The sequence below is a fragment of the Rhinolophus hipposideros genome, assembly GCF_964194185.1.
Source record: "Rhinolophus hipposideros genome assembly, chromosome: 20".
Lineage (NCBI taxonomy): Eukaryota > Metazoa > Chordata > Mammalia > Chiroptera > Rhinolophidae > Rhinolophus > Rhinolophus hipposideros.
This window is the reverse complement of record NC_138066.1, coordinates 25199006-25214527: the sequence shown is the minus strand read 5'-3', so window position 1 is coordinate 25214527 and position 15522 is coordinate 25199006. Positions and strand designations below refer to the sequence as shown.

Here is a 15522-nt window from a genome sequence, read left to right as displayed (position 1 = left end):
GAAACGTTTAATAATTGATGTAATTTTTAAGGATGGAAGAAAAATAAAACAATAAATTTGTTTTTAGTCAATTATTTACAACTCCTAATTGTACAAATATAGGGGTACAGTGTACAGACATGGGAAATTTTAGAGATGGCTTATTTTAAACAATTTTGTTGGATTTTAAAAAAATCATTTCTAATTTTACACAGTAAAATTCACTCTTTGGTATAGGGTCCTATGAGTTTCGACAAATACCTGGTCTTGTAACCACCCCTTCAATGAAGATAACGGAACAGTTCTATTGCCCCTGTTACCCCTTTGTAGTCAAATTTCCCCTCACCCATCATCTTTGGCAACCACTGATCTTGTTAGCCTCATGCATTTCATTCTGACTCATCCATGTTGTTACGTGTATTGATAGTTTGTTCATTTTTATTACAGAGTACTACCGCATGGATGTACCATTTTATCCAGTCACCAATTGAGAAACATTTAGGTTGTTTCCAGTTTTGGACAATTATGGCTAAAGCTACTAAAAAACATTCTCATACAGGTTTTGTGTAAACATAGATTTTTGTTTTCATTTCCCTTGGCAAAATGAAGCCGCCAAACTCTTGTCCAAAGTGGCTGTGTTGTTCTGTAATGTAGGAGAGTTCCAGTTGCTACGCATTCCTGATAGCACTTAGTTTTGTCAGTTAAAAGAAAAAAAACTAACGATTCTAATACATGTTTTGTTTTGTTTTTTTTGTTCTTTTTTGGTTGTTGAGAGCCCACTGGCCCATGTGGGAATCGAACCGGCAGCCTTCTGAGTTAGGACGGGCAGCCTTCGGAGTTAGGAGCATGGAGCTCTAACCGCCTGCGCCACCCGGCCGGCCCCAAACGATTCTAATACATGTGTAGCGCTGTCTTATCGTGTTTTTAATTTGCATTTCCTCTAATGACTAGCAATATTAAGCATCTTTTCGTGGGTCTGTGTCTAAGATATCTTTTTTTTTCTCCCCCATCCCCCAAACCCCCTCCTGTCTAGCAACCATCAGTTTTTTTCTCTGCATCTCTGAGACTGTTTCTGTTTTGTTCGCTCATTTGTTCTGTTCTTTAGATTCCACATATAAGTGAGATCGCATGGTATTTGTCTTTCGCAATCTGACTTATTTTGCTTAGCATAATGTTCTCTAGGTCCATCCATATCATTGCAAATGGTAAGATTTCATTCTTTTCTATGGCAGAGTAATACTCCATTGTGTAAGTGTACCACACTTTGTTTATCCAGTCGTCTATTGATGGGCATTTTGGTTGTTTCCATTGTGAATAATGCTGCAATAAACATAGGGGTACATATATTTTTTCAAATTAGTGTTTTTAAGAAATCTCTTCTAATATAAGATTTTTCTCCTGCATTTTCTTCTGTCATCTAGTTTGAATTAATTTTTGTACAGACATATCAATTTTAAACTGCAAAGATCATATAAAACGAAAATAATACCAAATTCCAGTTCTCTCCATAGCATAAGTTTCTTTTGAAAAGGAATTCCCATTCCCTGTTAAAGTGTCATCTTTACTTTGAAGGGACAGATTTAGTATGTTTTATTTATTTATTTATTGGAAAATACTGCAAAGTAGCCTACTATCTGCTACTTTTTACCACAAAGGCCAGCTACTTGAGACTGCTCATCTTTTTGCAAAAGACAAATGCATAATTTATCTTGCCATCTTTAAGTACTTTGATGTAAGTGAACCTCTTTGTGGTACTTGATCCCAAAACAAACAACTACAGGGATCCTACTGTTTAAAGATCCTGTTTTTATAAGATCAGTGTCATTACTGACATCCTATAGCATAGAAACAACGGGATACATGATGTGCTAAAAGCAAAGGCAGAAGGGTCCCCCCCACACACAGTGAGGGTCCCATCCTTCCTTCTAGATACCGGTACACACATGAGACAGACTAGCTCAGGAAAGATCCCAGTGGCAGTCCATGTAGTATGACTGTTAGATAAACTTCTAGTATTTTTTCCCTACCCTGGAGGATTGTCTTGTTTATCTTCTGGGGATACTGCTGCCCTGAAAAATCTTCCAGTGCTGCCTCTCACCCTGCATTCGCAGTTGTGCCTAGCAGGTAATAGATGACCTGTGAGTATCTGAGAAATAAGTGGGTTGCTTTATGTTGTCATTTTCCTGTCCGCTTTCTTCCAGAATTTGTTTTCCCATAGCCACCTTCTTCTAAGCTCTGAATTTAAAGGTCTTGATAAAAGTTTCTTAGAGGATGACACTCCCAATTAGCCATAATTTAGGACCATGGGATCAGAAGAGAATATAGTTTTGGAGCTGGAAGGGGACTTGGAAGTCAGCTGGTCCAAATTCCTTCTTAAAAATCAAAGAAAAGAAATGAACAGACAGGGAACGAGAGGAGTCCAGAAGCCGAGTGCCAATGAGTACCTCTTCCTGGGAGGGTCAGGGAAAGCCTTATGACGGAGAAGAAGCTGAGCTGAGACTTAGGATTGGTCCGGGGAAAGAGCCTCCCCATCTAAGGGAACATAGTGGGCAAAGTGGGTGAAATGCAGGAACTGCATGTGGTTTGGTCTGACTAGAGCAAAGGACACAGTGGGAAAGTAGCAAGAGAAGAGACTGCAGAGGTTGGTGTGGCCAGATGGTGAAGCTTCTGCTACACTGGCAGTGCTTGGGTGTCTTTGTGCTCCCAGGTTGAGCTGTCAGGTTGGCCAAATCTATGATTTGCATCGCTGGGACATTGTCTCATCCAAACACTTGGCAGGGACTTTTAGGTCCCAAGTTTTGAAGCTGTGACACTTGTATTCATGCTCAATTTTAGTCTGGGAGCACCCATGTTCCCGAGGGATGTTTCAAGACCCAAAGGGAAAGAGAAAGTGCTGGTTTAGGATTGAGAAGCAGCTGGGGAACATCTGGAGCCACACCTGGAGCAAAGGCTTCTGGTTCATATGTATGTTGGAGGCAACCAACATTCTAGCTGCCCCAAAGGCAGTTTTTCAACAAGTCAAGAATTTTGCCTTTCTCTCCGGCTGGCGACACTGATCCCTAAAGTCCTGTGCTTCTGACAATGACTGTCTTGTGTGCAGTGATCTGTGTCCTGTCTGGTTCTCTCCTACCCTCTGGTCATCTGTTAACCAATCACCCCCGGTTTTTCTCCAGCTACTGAATAACAGAGGTCATGGGAGAGCCCTTTATTTGTTTGTTTGTTTTTCAGAGTGGTTTTCAGAGCAGACTAGGATTTTTCATTCAGGGTACAATTGTCAGATCACATTAAAAATGCAGGCAGCAATGCAGAACACGGCTGGCTCATGTCAGCCAGACATTTCAGTGTAACCAGAGGAGGAAACCACGGATAGGGACTGTGTTAATGGAAGTAGATGCCAAATTGCATGGCAAGCTCTGGCTCCTGTTTCCCCTCTTCCCTGCCACCCTCCAGCCGGAAGAAAGAAGCTCATATTTAAGCTTGAAGTTAAAATGGGATTGCTGCTTAATGAGCATTCCTGTGATCTAGAGCTCAAGTTGCTTACACCTCAAAAGGAGAGCTCCCATTTAGGAGGGCTGTAACTGTCATGGCAGTTAGGATCTACAAGCAGGCAAGACAAGTGAGAAGGTGGGTTTGGTGGCTTATTCTTACCTCGAGGATTCTTTGCTGTCTTCTGCAGGATTGGAGCCTGCAGGGCAAGCAAAGGTACTGGCAGTGGTTTCCATACCTCAGACAACTCAAAGAAAGCTATGGCCAGCACAGATAACTGAAATCAAGTGCGTCTAGGAAAGGCCAATGTGGATTAATGATCTCAGGTGGATTCATTATATCAGACGATGTGAGGAGGAAAGAAGTTTTTAATGATACTGTGGAGTTTGGGCTTTTCATATCTTCTCACCTGGGCTGGTGAAAACAGTCCCAAGTGTGGGCTGGCCCAGACGCTGTAGTTCTGTTTATTCTGCCTTCTCCTCCCGCTATGCCATCTGCCAGCTGGACTATTAACTAGCTTACTATTTTCTTTTTGTTGTGTCAGTCCTGGAAGATCATGATTGTTGTGATTTGGGGCTGGTTTCCCGAATGGGTAAGTGAAATGGACATCTAACTATCGATTTGTTTTCTTGCATTTCAGTCGTTCCAAGGAAGTCAAGGACGAGCATACCTCTTTAACTCAGTGTGAGTGTCTCTGAATAGTACATCCACTGTTTGGTGCAAATATTAAGGGGTGGGGGAAAAAAAAAACACTCATAGATAATTCAACAATGGACCCTGTCCTCTGTGCCACAAGAAATAAAAAACAAAAAACAAAAAACAAACATGGAGCATTACTCTGTACAAATGGTAGCCAGTTACCTTTGGGGAATTTTTTTTTTTGAAGCATCTTTGGCTCAAAATAATATATTCATTACCCCCAGTAGGTATATCAGAGGGCTGTGGTCTCATAGGGAAGAAGCTGAAGTGCTTCTGAGAGCCTCAACATGAGGTCTTCTAACCAGGTGTGCAATATGTTGTTGGGATAGAGGCAGCGGGTGAACTGAAGATACCAACATCTAAAGGACCTAAGGCTGGAGGGATGGGCCAGTTAGGGGAGAGTCTTCATCCCCTCCTGCAGACGCACAATCTACCACAGCCCTCAGTCATTACCTGGGCACATCATGTATAGCTTCTTCTCTGGGAAAGGAAGGTGAAGCTCACACAAGCCTGATGACCTGTGAAAATAACAATCTTGCATGTTTGGCTTGAGACAATGCCTGCTCTGTGGAGGAGGATAGTGTATTTGATACCCAGGGCTCACTCAGCCTAGATCGGGACGAGCCTGGCCCGCCATGATTGCCATCTCTGGCTGTATCCAGTCTTCAGTAAGCTCTGAGGCTGGATGGGCTCGTGGCTGGACTTCACAGTGTGGTTGTCAGTTTGTCCCCTTACATCACAAGCTTAAAAGCATTTTGTAGAAAAATTCCAACCAGAGTCTCAACCATAACGACTATTTTTAGTAGACTCATTGAATCAGACCTGAAATTCACTTCAGTAGAGATATTCCACCTTTTGGGGATTGTAACTGATTTCAGTGATAGAAGATGCTCTCCTAGGTGTTGGCTTCCCTGAGGCAGCCATGCTCAAGCTGCTGGAAGCTCAGCTCGAACAACTGATGAACATGTGACTAACTACTCTCTCTCTCTCTCTTTCTCTCTTTCTCACTCTCTCGCGCTGTCTCTCTGTCTCTCTGTCTCTCTGTCTCTCTCTCTCTCCCTCTCTCTCTCTCTCTCTCTCTCTCTCTCTCTCCCTCTCTCTCTCCCTCTCTCCCTGTCTCTCTCTTTCTGTCCCTTCGCATAGAGTTAATGTGGGCTGCGGTCCTGCGGAAGAGCGAGTGTTGCTAACAGGACTGCATGCAGTCGCAGACATTTACTGTGAAAACTGCAAAACCACTCTTGGCTGGAAATATGTAAGTACTGAGGAGTCTGGTTGATGGAGAGAAGGCCACAAAGGGGACAGCTGAGAGCCTCACAGTAGAAGAAAGCTTTCTGTGGCCTGGGGGGATTGTCTTAGACCAGGACGGGAAACTGAGCTCAAAGGGCACTTCCTGGCACACTCTGTTTGCCACACTCATTCTTCCCTTTTCGCCGATAGTTCCCTCTTCCTACTCATTCCTTCACTCACCCGCCCCTGAGATACATACCCTTTTACCTTTTAATGTAGTCAATCATAATAATAGCACATAGCATTTCCTGACAGCTTACCATATTCTAGACATGCGTTATTCTATTTGCTCTTCACAGCATCCCTAGAGAATCGGTCATATTTTAATCCTTATTTTATGGATGAGGAAATTGAGGATTAGGGAGGTTAATACCATGTTTCCCCGAAAATAAGACCTACCCCCAAAATAAATCCCAGTGAAGATCATCAGCCAGACGGACGCATTTAGTACGTTATGACGGTGTTCCAGAAGAAGACGACATGACTGTATTGGAATAAATGTAGATTGTTGTCCTGGTTTGAGACATGAGAAAAATCAGACATCCCTTGAAATACGCCCTAATGCGTCTTTTGAAGCAAAAATTAATATAAGACCTGGTCTTATTTTCGGGGAAATACGGTATAAGACCCAGTCTTATTTTCGGGGAAACACAGTAGTATGTCTAATGCTATCTAGCCATTATGTGGCCAAACCAGGATAGAGTCCAGGGAATGGTCTGGCTGCAGAGCCCATGCCCTGTAATGCTCCCGTAAATGTTCCCAGAACATTTCAGGTCCCCGGCACTGTGCTAGGCATCCTCAAACATTGGTAATGACTGTCCACTGTCAGACATAGTCATGGCTGGACTTTCCCAACTGGACGGTCATACCTTCATTGCTTAACTCAACAAATATTTATCACATCTTGGTACCTAGGAGAGTGTGTCCTCTGCCAGGGTAGGAGGAGGTATACATATTCACTGAAAATAAATTCGTACTATTGATACTGCTGTTATTATTATTGGAAGCTCTTTCCACAGTGCTTTTCTTTGCTCTCTCTATCATTATGGGGATATTGAAAAATGAACCTTCCCGTCTCTGGGAGGGCATTTTATTTCATATAAAAAGCCTCACGGCCAGCCCGGTGGTTCAGGCGGTTGGAGCTCCATGCTCCTAACCCCGAAGGCTGCCGGTTCAATTCCCACATGGGTCAGTGGGCTCTCAATCCCAAGGTTGCCGGTTCTACTCCTCGACTCCCGCAAGGGATAGTGGGCTGCGACCCTTGCAACTAACAACGGAAACTGGACCTGGAGCTGAGCTGCGCCCTCCACAACTAAGACTGAAAGGACAACAACTTGACTTGGAAAAAGTCCTGGAAGTACACACTGTTCCCCAATAAAGTCCTGTTCCCGTTCTTTTAAAGAGCCTCAAATTCCCTGTCCTGTCAGTTGCCTAGAGTCAGTGAGGGGCTGGCTCATATGGACCTGCATTAGTTCACTTCAGAAGGAGCCTGAAGGAGTAGTCCAAACCGCTGGCGGAGTGATAATGTTGTGTCCGTGTAGGTTTGTTGACTGTCACAAATGCACCATTCTGCAGGACTTTGATAGTGGGGGAGGTTGTTTATGTGGGAGCAGGGGGTGTAGGGGAAACCTCTGTGCCTTCTGCTCCTTTTTGATGTGATCTAACACTGCTCTAAAAATATGAGATCTATTTTAAAAATGATGTTGAGCAATGGAAGCCAGGCATAAAAATATGCTTCCATTTAAATAAAGTTCAAAATAGTGCAGATCTGAAAAACTGCCGCAGGTGGAGTCCGCAGCGGAGCAGTAGCACTGCCTTTAGAGCCCGTCTTTCACGTCTCCCTTGGCATGTTCAGGATGAGCAAGAAGGAAAACCTAGACATTGTGAGTCATGATGCCAGCGTGGTTTAGCCAGAGCTCCCTACCTTGGCTGTTCCTTGTGGGAGAAACTGGCCTTGGCCATTCTGTTCCTTCTGTACGGCCACTGGTCCCCTCTGGGTGATCTGGGGGGCCACAGTTCGGGTGTTAATGATCCAGAAAAGTTTTGCCCCTTCTGTTTCCTAACCTCTTGGTTATCTTACTCCTTTGAGGATGTGTTGGATTACAGACAGAAGATAAATCTGAGTTGATTTGTTTTACTCCTTAAAATAATTCACTCCTTTGACAAAGCTTTATTGAAAGCCTTTGTGCTGGATACAAAAGCGAAGAGATCCAGTCCTTGCCCTCAGGGTGTGTACAGTCATGACACCAAGGAGGAAAAGACACAGGTAAACAGATAAAACAGTTCGACAAGTACAGTGATATGCAAGGGACAATGGAGAGACATCTATCTCCCCGAATGTTTATTTATTACCTCTTATGTGCCACACCCAGTGCTCAGATCTTTCATTCCGTTATTTCTTCTGACACTCACAATAAGCCTGCGAAGTGTCTATAATTATCCCAACTTGGAGAGTTTATAATTTTGTAAATTGTAAATGGTTAAGTGATGCTTCTGATACTAGGAAACAGAAGTGGGATTCACTCTGTGGTGTTGTAAACTCCAGATGGTAGTACTCTGTCCACTGGAGTCCAGTTGTGACATTTTGCAAATGCCCTGTGGCTTGAGGGCTGTTGATTTTTTTCTTTTGTTTTCTTTTCTTCTATTTGTTGTTGAATAGAGATACAGTCTCACTTCCCTAGTTTTGTTTTTATTTCCTTTCTCCTACCCTGAACACAACTACTATGGAACAATGGGCCTTATTCCTGACCCCCATTCTCTGCTGTATACACACCTCTTATACACACATACAGCACCCACTCACTGGGGAATAATGAAGTGTCAGGGAAATTACTGCTGAGTCCTCAGCTCGTGTGTGTCTGTGGTGTATTTGCTCATTCTCTCCTTGGTGCCTGTCCCTCCTTTCTCCACTGTGTGTAACGATTCCTCTCTCAACAAGAGATTCAAGTCTGAACTCCTGTTCTGAAACCCGAAGCCCCTGAGCTCTAGCACAGAAGATGTAGTTCATATAAATGCTACCCAGAACCTATCGACCATAGGATTTAGTTACTTACATGGGGACTCAGGAGGAAGAGCCGATGTCCATTGCTTCTGTTCAACCAGCTTAGCCATCTAATGATTCTGATCTAATGGTGCTGCACCAAGATGTTTTGATGTATCTGTCCGCTAGTAAAATAGCCCTTTGTCCTACACCTATGCAGGGCTTCTTTCTGTGAGGCTCATTATAAGCTGGGAAGGCCCCCCACAGTACAACTTAGGAGGGTCACCTGCCGTGTGCTTGGTATTGAGCTTTCCCTCTGGAGGCCTAGCAGCGGGCTGGGTCTCAAGGGCTGCCAGATCCTTCAGCCTGGAGTGCAAATAGCTCCTGCCTCCCTAGAGAAAGGCAGTGAAGGAACAACAGACTTCACACATTTGACAGAGAAACAGCAAGATAAGAAATTAAAAGAAGACCTGTGGGGCCCCACAATACTTTTGCTCCCTGAGTGTCTTTTTCTCTTAACTTACCAAAAGTACAGTTTACAATTATGACTCAGAAATTTTATGGATACACCATAGGACAGATTTCTGGTGTCAGAAACCGAGTTCCCCTAGGACAAAAGCTATGTATGTGCATTCATTCTTTCAGCAGTTGAAGACCTATTTTGTGTAAAGTGGTCTTCTAGGCATTAGGGACACCGCAATGAGCAAAACAAATGAAAATCTCTGCCTTCCATGAAATGTATACTGTAGTAGTGGGAGACACAGTACACAAAATAGATGACCAAGTTATATTGTATGTCTGAAAGCTGTAAGTGCTGTGGAGACAAAGCAGGAAAAGGGGAGAGGGATTGCAGCAGTTATCATTTTAAGTAGAGTAATTGGGAAAGACTTCACTGAGATGGTGACATTTGGACAAAGACTTGAATGAGCAAAGACCCTAAAGAAACTCTACTGGAAATATTGAGAAAATATTTAGAATATTTAAATTCACAATACTTAAATTCTGTAGATACTGAGAAAGTCCTAATGTTGCCTGAGTGCTATAGTGAATTGAAAGGGACAGCGTGTGCTTGCGTGGTGGGAATTCTCTCAGTGCTTCCATGGTCCTGATGCCTGTCATTGGCCCCACTTTTGGTCATTTGCTACAAAAGTCACTTGTTTTTTTGGTCATTCAGTGTCTTCTCTCTTCCTTGTGTTTCCTAGGAACATGCCTTTGAAAGCAGCCAGAAATATAAAGAAGGAAAATACATCATTGAGCTAGCACACATGATCAAGGACAATGGTTGGGACTGATCAGAGAAGAGCCACCCAACCCAGTGTCCACGTGAATGCCATCCAACTGAACATTCTACCCAAGCGTGAGAGAGTGACTGAACACTTGGTTCCATCCATTTAGGGGCCTTGCCATCTGGGGCATTCCCCAACCCTGACGCCGTCTCTCTGGTGACCGGCCTCTAAATCGCTGTCCCTCTGTCTCTTTGCTTTGTATATGTTTGTGAGTTGATCCTGGCTTCTCTCTCTGTTCTAGTGTTGGCTGAAAAGAAAACAACGAAAAGAACAGACACCTCACCGCATGGCGGCAGCCCACCTTGACGAGGGCCCTAGGGCCCATGCAAGAGCTGCCTGATGGCCTCTTGTCAGTAGAGCAGTGGCACAGCACGGGGGTGTGAGGAAGAGGGAAAGGGGGGGAACCTCGAGGGTGCCGGGGGTGGGCAGGGGACGGGAGGGTAGAGGTAGGAACAAAATTGTGCTGCTCCTGGAAGACCTGGGAACTTTAGGCTTGAAATAACCAACTTGTCTAAAAGGACAAAGAGAAAAAAAAATACCTCATGACTGCATTCTCTCTGATCAGAAGCTTCTCTGTTCCTGACACCAAATGTGCCAGGTTAGCATGTGAGCACAAGAAGTCGCCCTAATTCTAGCTGGCAGGGCAGTAGCCTGGTTCTCCTGGCTGAGTTGGGGGCTTGTCTTGGCAGCAGTGAGTAACTTGGGGAAGAGCCCAGATGGGTTTTGATGACTCTGATGCCTCGCTGTTCCTCTCGTCAGTCACCTTTGTCTCTTCAGCCCCTGTAGGTGAGAGGAGAGGGGACTGCCGTTTGCAATGAGTGCAAGATTCAAACACCCCAAAGGCTTTGACTAGGAACCAAGTAAAATCAGTAATTGGAGAGAAAGGGAACAAAGGGGGCTGCAGTTTGGGAGCTCCTGCAGAAACGGCTCCAATATTGATTGGGCCAGAAGAAAACAAGTTGAACCAGTTAGCGTTTCTGATTGTCTGACCTTTCCCCCTGACCCTCACTAAGAAATGAGCATTGTGGCAAGGAAGGGGTGGGGGTGGGGGAATGGCGGGAGTAGTTTAGATTTGAACCATTACAGGTTAGTTGCTTCGTTCCTCTTTGGTATGCAATAGCTTCAGTGAGATCAGCAATTATTTGTGCGTAGAGTTTTGGGTGTTTTTCTCCAGTTCTATCATTGTAGGTTGTGAAAGACAAAGTCCCAAGGTTGGCTGGTAGCTTCCTCATGCCCCTCGCTGTTCTCCTTGGACTTGAATGTTATGCAGGAGGAAAAAAACTGTCAGAGTGGTTCAGCAGTGGGGAGAGCTTAATTTGACATCACACCTCAAGTTACAAATTCTAATATTACCTCCCCATCCCCTGGAATCCCCACTTCCCTACCCAAAGTTTGTTATATTCGGGGAAGTGGAGAACAAACCCTCGTAAGGCTCACGAGAGAGAAGAGTTCATTACATTTAATCAACACTGTGAAGCCTATTCTATAGCAGTTCAGCCAGTACATGGTGCATGACCCAAACTCATCTAAGTGAGTTAATTTCATTGCTGAGACTGAAAATATTATTGTTCAGATATGAGTAGGTTATGTAAGGTAATTCTCAGTATCTCACTCTTCAAGTAGGCTGACCCTAGAGGAATATTCACCTTAAAAGTCTCAAAAGTCTTGGAGATAAGAATCTGTAAAATTGATTAACCAAGATTCAAGCAGCCAACCCAGGACATTTTAAGAATTGAACCAAATTCCCATAGGGAATGCGTCCATGTGGAGATGTCTTTTTGTGTTTCTGTGTGCTGATTGCAGAATGGGGGACCTGAGATGGGCATGGTTCTGGCCTGGCAGTGGAGTGGTGGGTAGCAGCACTGACAGGAGGCAGGGTAGCTCCAGATTCAGCAGTAGACTGCCTCTGTAAAACGAAAGCATTCTTAGAAATCAAATTGTGTTCCCAAAGGCTTCTTGCCCACATCTTTCGGTGCTTTACTAGGTAGTCGTGGGAGATTAAGTATTCTCCCCATATAACTAAAAAGTAGACTGAGGTTTAGAAAAAGTATTTCGTTTCTGCTCCCAGAGAAACAGCTCCTCTGGCTCCCAGGCCCTCCCAGGCCCAAGATCTAAATAAAAAACGTTTTCAACTTTCACATTCCTAAGCTGGCTTGCCAGCACAGAAGTCATAGGTTTCCCTCTCTATCCCTCCTGAGGGTAGTGGCCTTTGTTTATGGATTTTGATTAGCCCCTTTGCTCAGGGACTGTCCTGGCTATTGATACTCCTTTCCATAAAAAGAAAATGGGGATTATTAAACACAGTAGGTGTTCTGTCTAAAAATGGAATGTGATGACCTAGAAACCAGACATGGGGTGCCCTAGGATTTTCAATGGGCAGAAGAGACCGATGTGTCACTTCTTCCTTGGGGATGGGGTCTCTGTTGCATGGACCAGAGCAGGCTCCAATGAGACCCTGATTTTGGATTTTTTTTTTCAGTTACTATCCATTGAGCATCCAATGGGTGCATGGTGCCATACTTGATGCGCGAGATCTGAGTAAAATATTGGTTTTACCATAACTACAGGGGGAAAAAACCCAACTTATTAGATTTCCCTTTGTGTCAATGAAACCAAAAGTGCTTCTTATAACTTTTAACTCCATTCGTGGCTTGTCTATCTAATGTCTTGTAGTATTGGAGAGACTGCAACTGAGCAATGGAGATGCATCAACTCATGGCCTCAGTCAGTTCATTTTTTAATTTCCTCACCAAATTACTCAGAGCATAACCAAAGACCTCATCCATTTACCCTCCGTAGGTTCAGGGAATTGGAATTCGATATAAAACTTAGGCGAGGTACAGGGAATAGGAAAGGGGAAAGGGAGAAGTGAGAAAGGCATGGAGTTTATACCTCAGCCAGCAGCTGCCTTCATTTTCAACTGAAGTCCAGCCGCAGGCTCTCTAGTTCCATCTCCCCTGTGCCACCCAATGTCGTGTGGCCTTGGTGGCTCTGGATTACACCCCATCCCCCATCCCACCCTTGGTATTGGTCTCAGGCTGCTGATGGGCTGATTTGACATGAATCAAATACAGCCAAAGTTGACGCTCACAGACTGTCAGCTGGACCTGACCGAGAACTGCCCCAACTCCTGTGACAGTAAGATCATGGAAATAGGATAGAATGAAACTTTACTGGTGGATCGGTGAAAAAGAGGTGTCCCCTTTATAAAAAGATTTTCAAGTGGATATATATAAAAGAAACAGTTGCTTGTGAAATATACTTTTGTAAATAATATTTAATTTTTTAAATAATATATTTGGTGCTGTTTTCTCAGATCCCCTGAGAGCACTTTTTATTTTCATTTTTAAATTCTATGGTTTCCTCTGCATTTCTTGAAGTATATTTTAAGGGAAACAGTGATCACCAATGAACTCTTTTTTAAAAATAGATTTCCTCACTTTTGTCTGGATGGAGGCAATAGAGCAATGCCTCTGTATTTTTCCCAAAGGAGCAGACTCATCACCAGGTTGAGAACTGAAATCTTTTCTTGCACCAGTACTGGCTAGAGAAGAAAATACACAAAATCAAATAAATTTAGTAAAAAGGTAGAGTGAATGATCTTGTTGGAAGAATTTCCAACAAATTAGAATCTTGAGAGAGAGAAAGAAAGAGTGTGTGTGTGTGTGTGTGTGTGTGTGTGTGTGTGCGCGCGTGTGCGCGCACGTGCAAAAAGCACTTTGGATTGTGCCTCCTGTTTTCTTTTTTATTGGGGACACTACACCTACAGTTTACACCTTGGGCACATAGGTTTTTCTTCACTTTCTCTCTGGTAGTGGTTTTGTTTCTGAGTAGACCAACAGCACAAACCACGAGGATTTTGTTTTCCTGAGTATGGAGCTGTTGCCAGCTTGTTCTTTTTTCTTTCTTTGTGTGATCAGCTTCTACAGACTGTAAAGGAAAACTTGCTGTTTGTGAAGATCAAGCAGAGTCAAATCTGTGTTTCTGAGATGTGTGTGGTATACTCATCACATATGCCAGGGCGCCAGTTGTTGTAGAAGCCACATCATGTAAAACGCTGACTGGCTTGGGTCGAGAGAACATAAATCAAATAATATACATACTTTATTGGTAAACAGCTTTTTTTTTTTTTTTTTAAGGTCAAACTGCCTCAGGTTCAGTAAGAGGCTGAGAAATCAAATGTTGAACACAATCAACTTATGTATTTTAAAAAAGAGTCCACCTCAAATGAGAAACCATGCTAGTGTTCTAGGTAGAGGAAAGAGATGATTAATTTTTAAAGTTAAAATACAACCATGAAATCTGCCAGTAGTGAAAGGCAAAGCCAAGGTGAGACAAGCTATTCTCATTTTACCAAATTCTATCTGCCCGTGTGTTTTTGTATAACATTTTGGTGAAAGTGAGAGTTGGTTCCCTTTTCCAACCTGCAGAGACTATCTTTCAATACAGAATTTATGCTTGTGTTTACAAAGTGTATTTGTTGGGTTTGGGTTTTGTTACTTTCTATTGTTTGTCTTTTTGTTGTTGTTGGCATTTTTCAGGTCACTTTGCTTCAATAACAAAGGTAATTATTTTCAAATAATTTGTCTTCACCTTTTCCTGTATTTGTACATAGTGACTCAGTATTAGAGAAAAGTGCATTGTTTCTCTCCTATTTCCAATCTGTGTTGGTGCTCATTTGAGAAAATAAAGTTTTCAAATATTAATTCTTTGGAGGGCTCATCTTTTTTCTTTTATTTACAGATTTTTATTAAAAACAAAAAGCTAACATACAATATTATGTGAGTTTCCGGGGTGCACCATAGTTGTTCAACATCTGTACACCTAAAGAAAGTGATCACCATGATAAGTCCAGCAACCATCTGACATCGTACTATGCTATCAGAATATTATTGACTATAGGGGTGGACGGGTGGCTCAGTTGGTTAGAATGTGAACTCGGCGCAATGGGCTGCTAGTTCAATTCCCACATGTGCCAGCGAGCTGCACCCTCCACAACTAGAATGAAGTCAGTGAGCTGCCACTCAACTCCCAGGTGGCCAGATGGCTTGGTTGGTTGGAGCACAAACCACAAGGTTGCCAGTTCGACTCCTCGACTCCCACAAGGGATGGTGGGCTGCGCCCCCTGCAACTAACAACTGGACCTGGAGCTGAGCTGCGCCCTCCACAACTAAGACTGAAAGGACAACTTGACTTGGAAAAAGTCTCACAAGTACACCCTGCTCCCCAATAAAGTCGTTCCCCTTCTCCAATAAAATCTTTTTTAAAAAAAGAAAAAAAACATTATTGACTATATTCCTCATGCTGTATGTTACATCCCCATGACTTATTTGTTTTATACCTGGAAATTTGAACCTCTTATTCCCCTTCATCTTAACCCCCTTTTTAATTTTCCAATGACAGTTGATATTCAATATTATTTTATATTAATTTCAGGAGTACAGCCTAGTGGTTAGACATTTATATAATTAAGAAGTGATCCTTGTGACTAGTCTAGTATCCACCTAGCACTATACATGGTTATTACCATATTATTGACTGTATTTCCTATGTTGTACTTTACATCTCCATGACTATTTTGTAACTACCAATTTGTATTTCTTAATCCCTTCACATTTTTTGCCTTGTCCCCTTACCCCCTCCCATCTATCACCCCAACAAATCTAGTACCCATTTGACATCACACGTAGTTATTACAATATTATTGACTATATTCCTTATGCTATACCCTACATCCTCATGACTACTTTGTAACAATCAATTTGTACTTCTTAATCCTTTCCCTTTTTTTCACTCACATCCCCA

The 15522-nt window shown here is 43.0% G+C and overlaps 1 protein-coding gene across 5 annotated transcripts in view; it reads left to right on the top strand.

Annotated features, from left to right (window-relative positions):
• The window catches only part of YPEL2 (yippee like 2), a 58085-nt gene extending 43664 nt beyond the window's left edge, over positions 1 to 14421 (top strand). For 2 of the 5 annotated variants that reach the window (XM_081029969.1, XM_081029971.1), the window contains exons 3-5: positions 4106 to 4149; positions 5308 to 5416; positions 9634 to 14421. In XM_081029969.1, coding sequence (XP_080886095.1) covers positions 4106 to 4149; positions 5308 to 5416; positions 9634 to 9723 — 243 coding nt within the window. In that variant the 3' untranslated portion in view covers positions 9724 to 14421. Of the gene's footprint in view, positions 1 to 4105; positions 4150 to 5307; positions 7718 to 9633 lie in introns of all 5 variants that reach the window. The other 3 variants (XR_013992059.1, XM_081029970.1, XM_081029972.1) reach the window with 3 other exon arrangements.
• The last annotated feature ends 1101 nt before the right edge of the window (positions 14422 to 15522 follow it).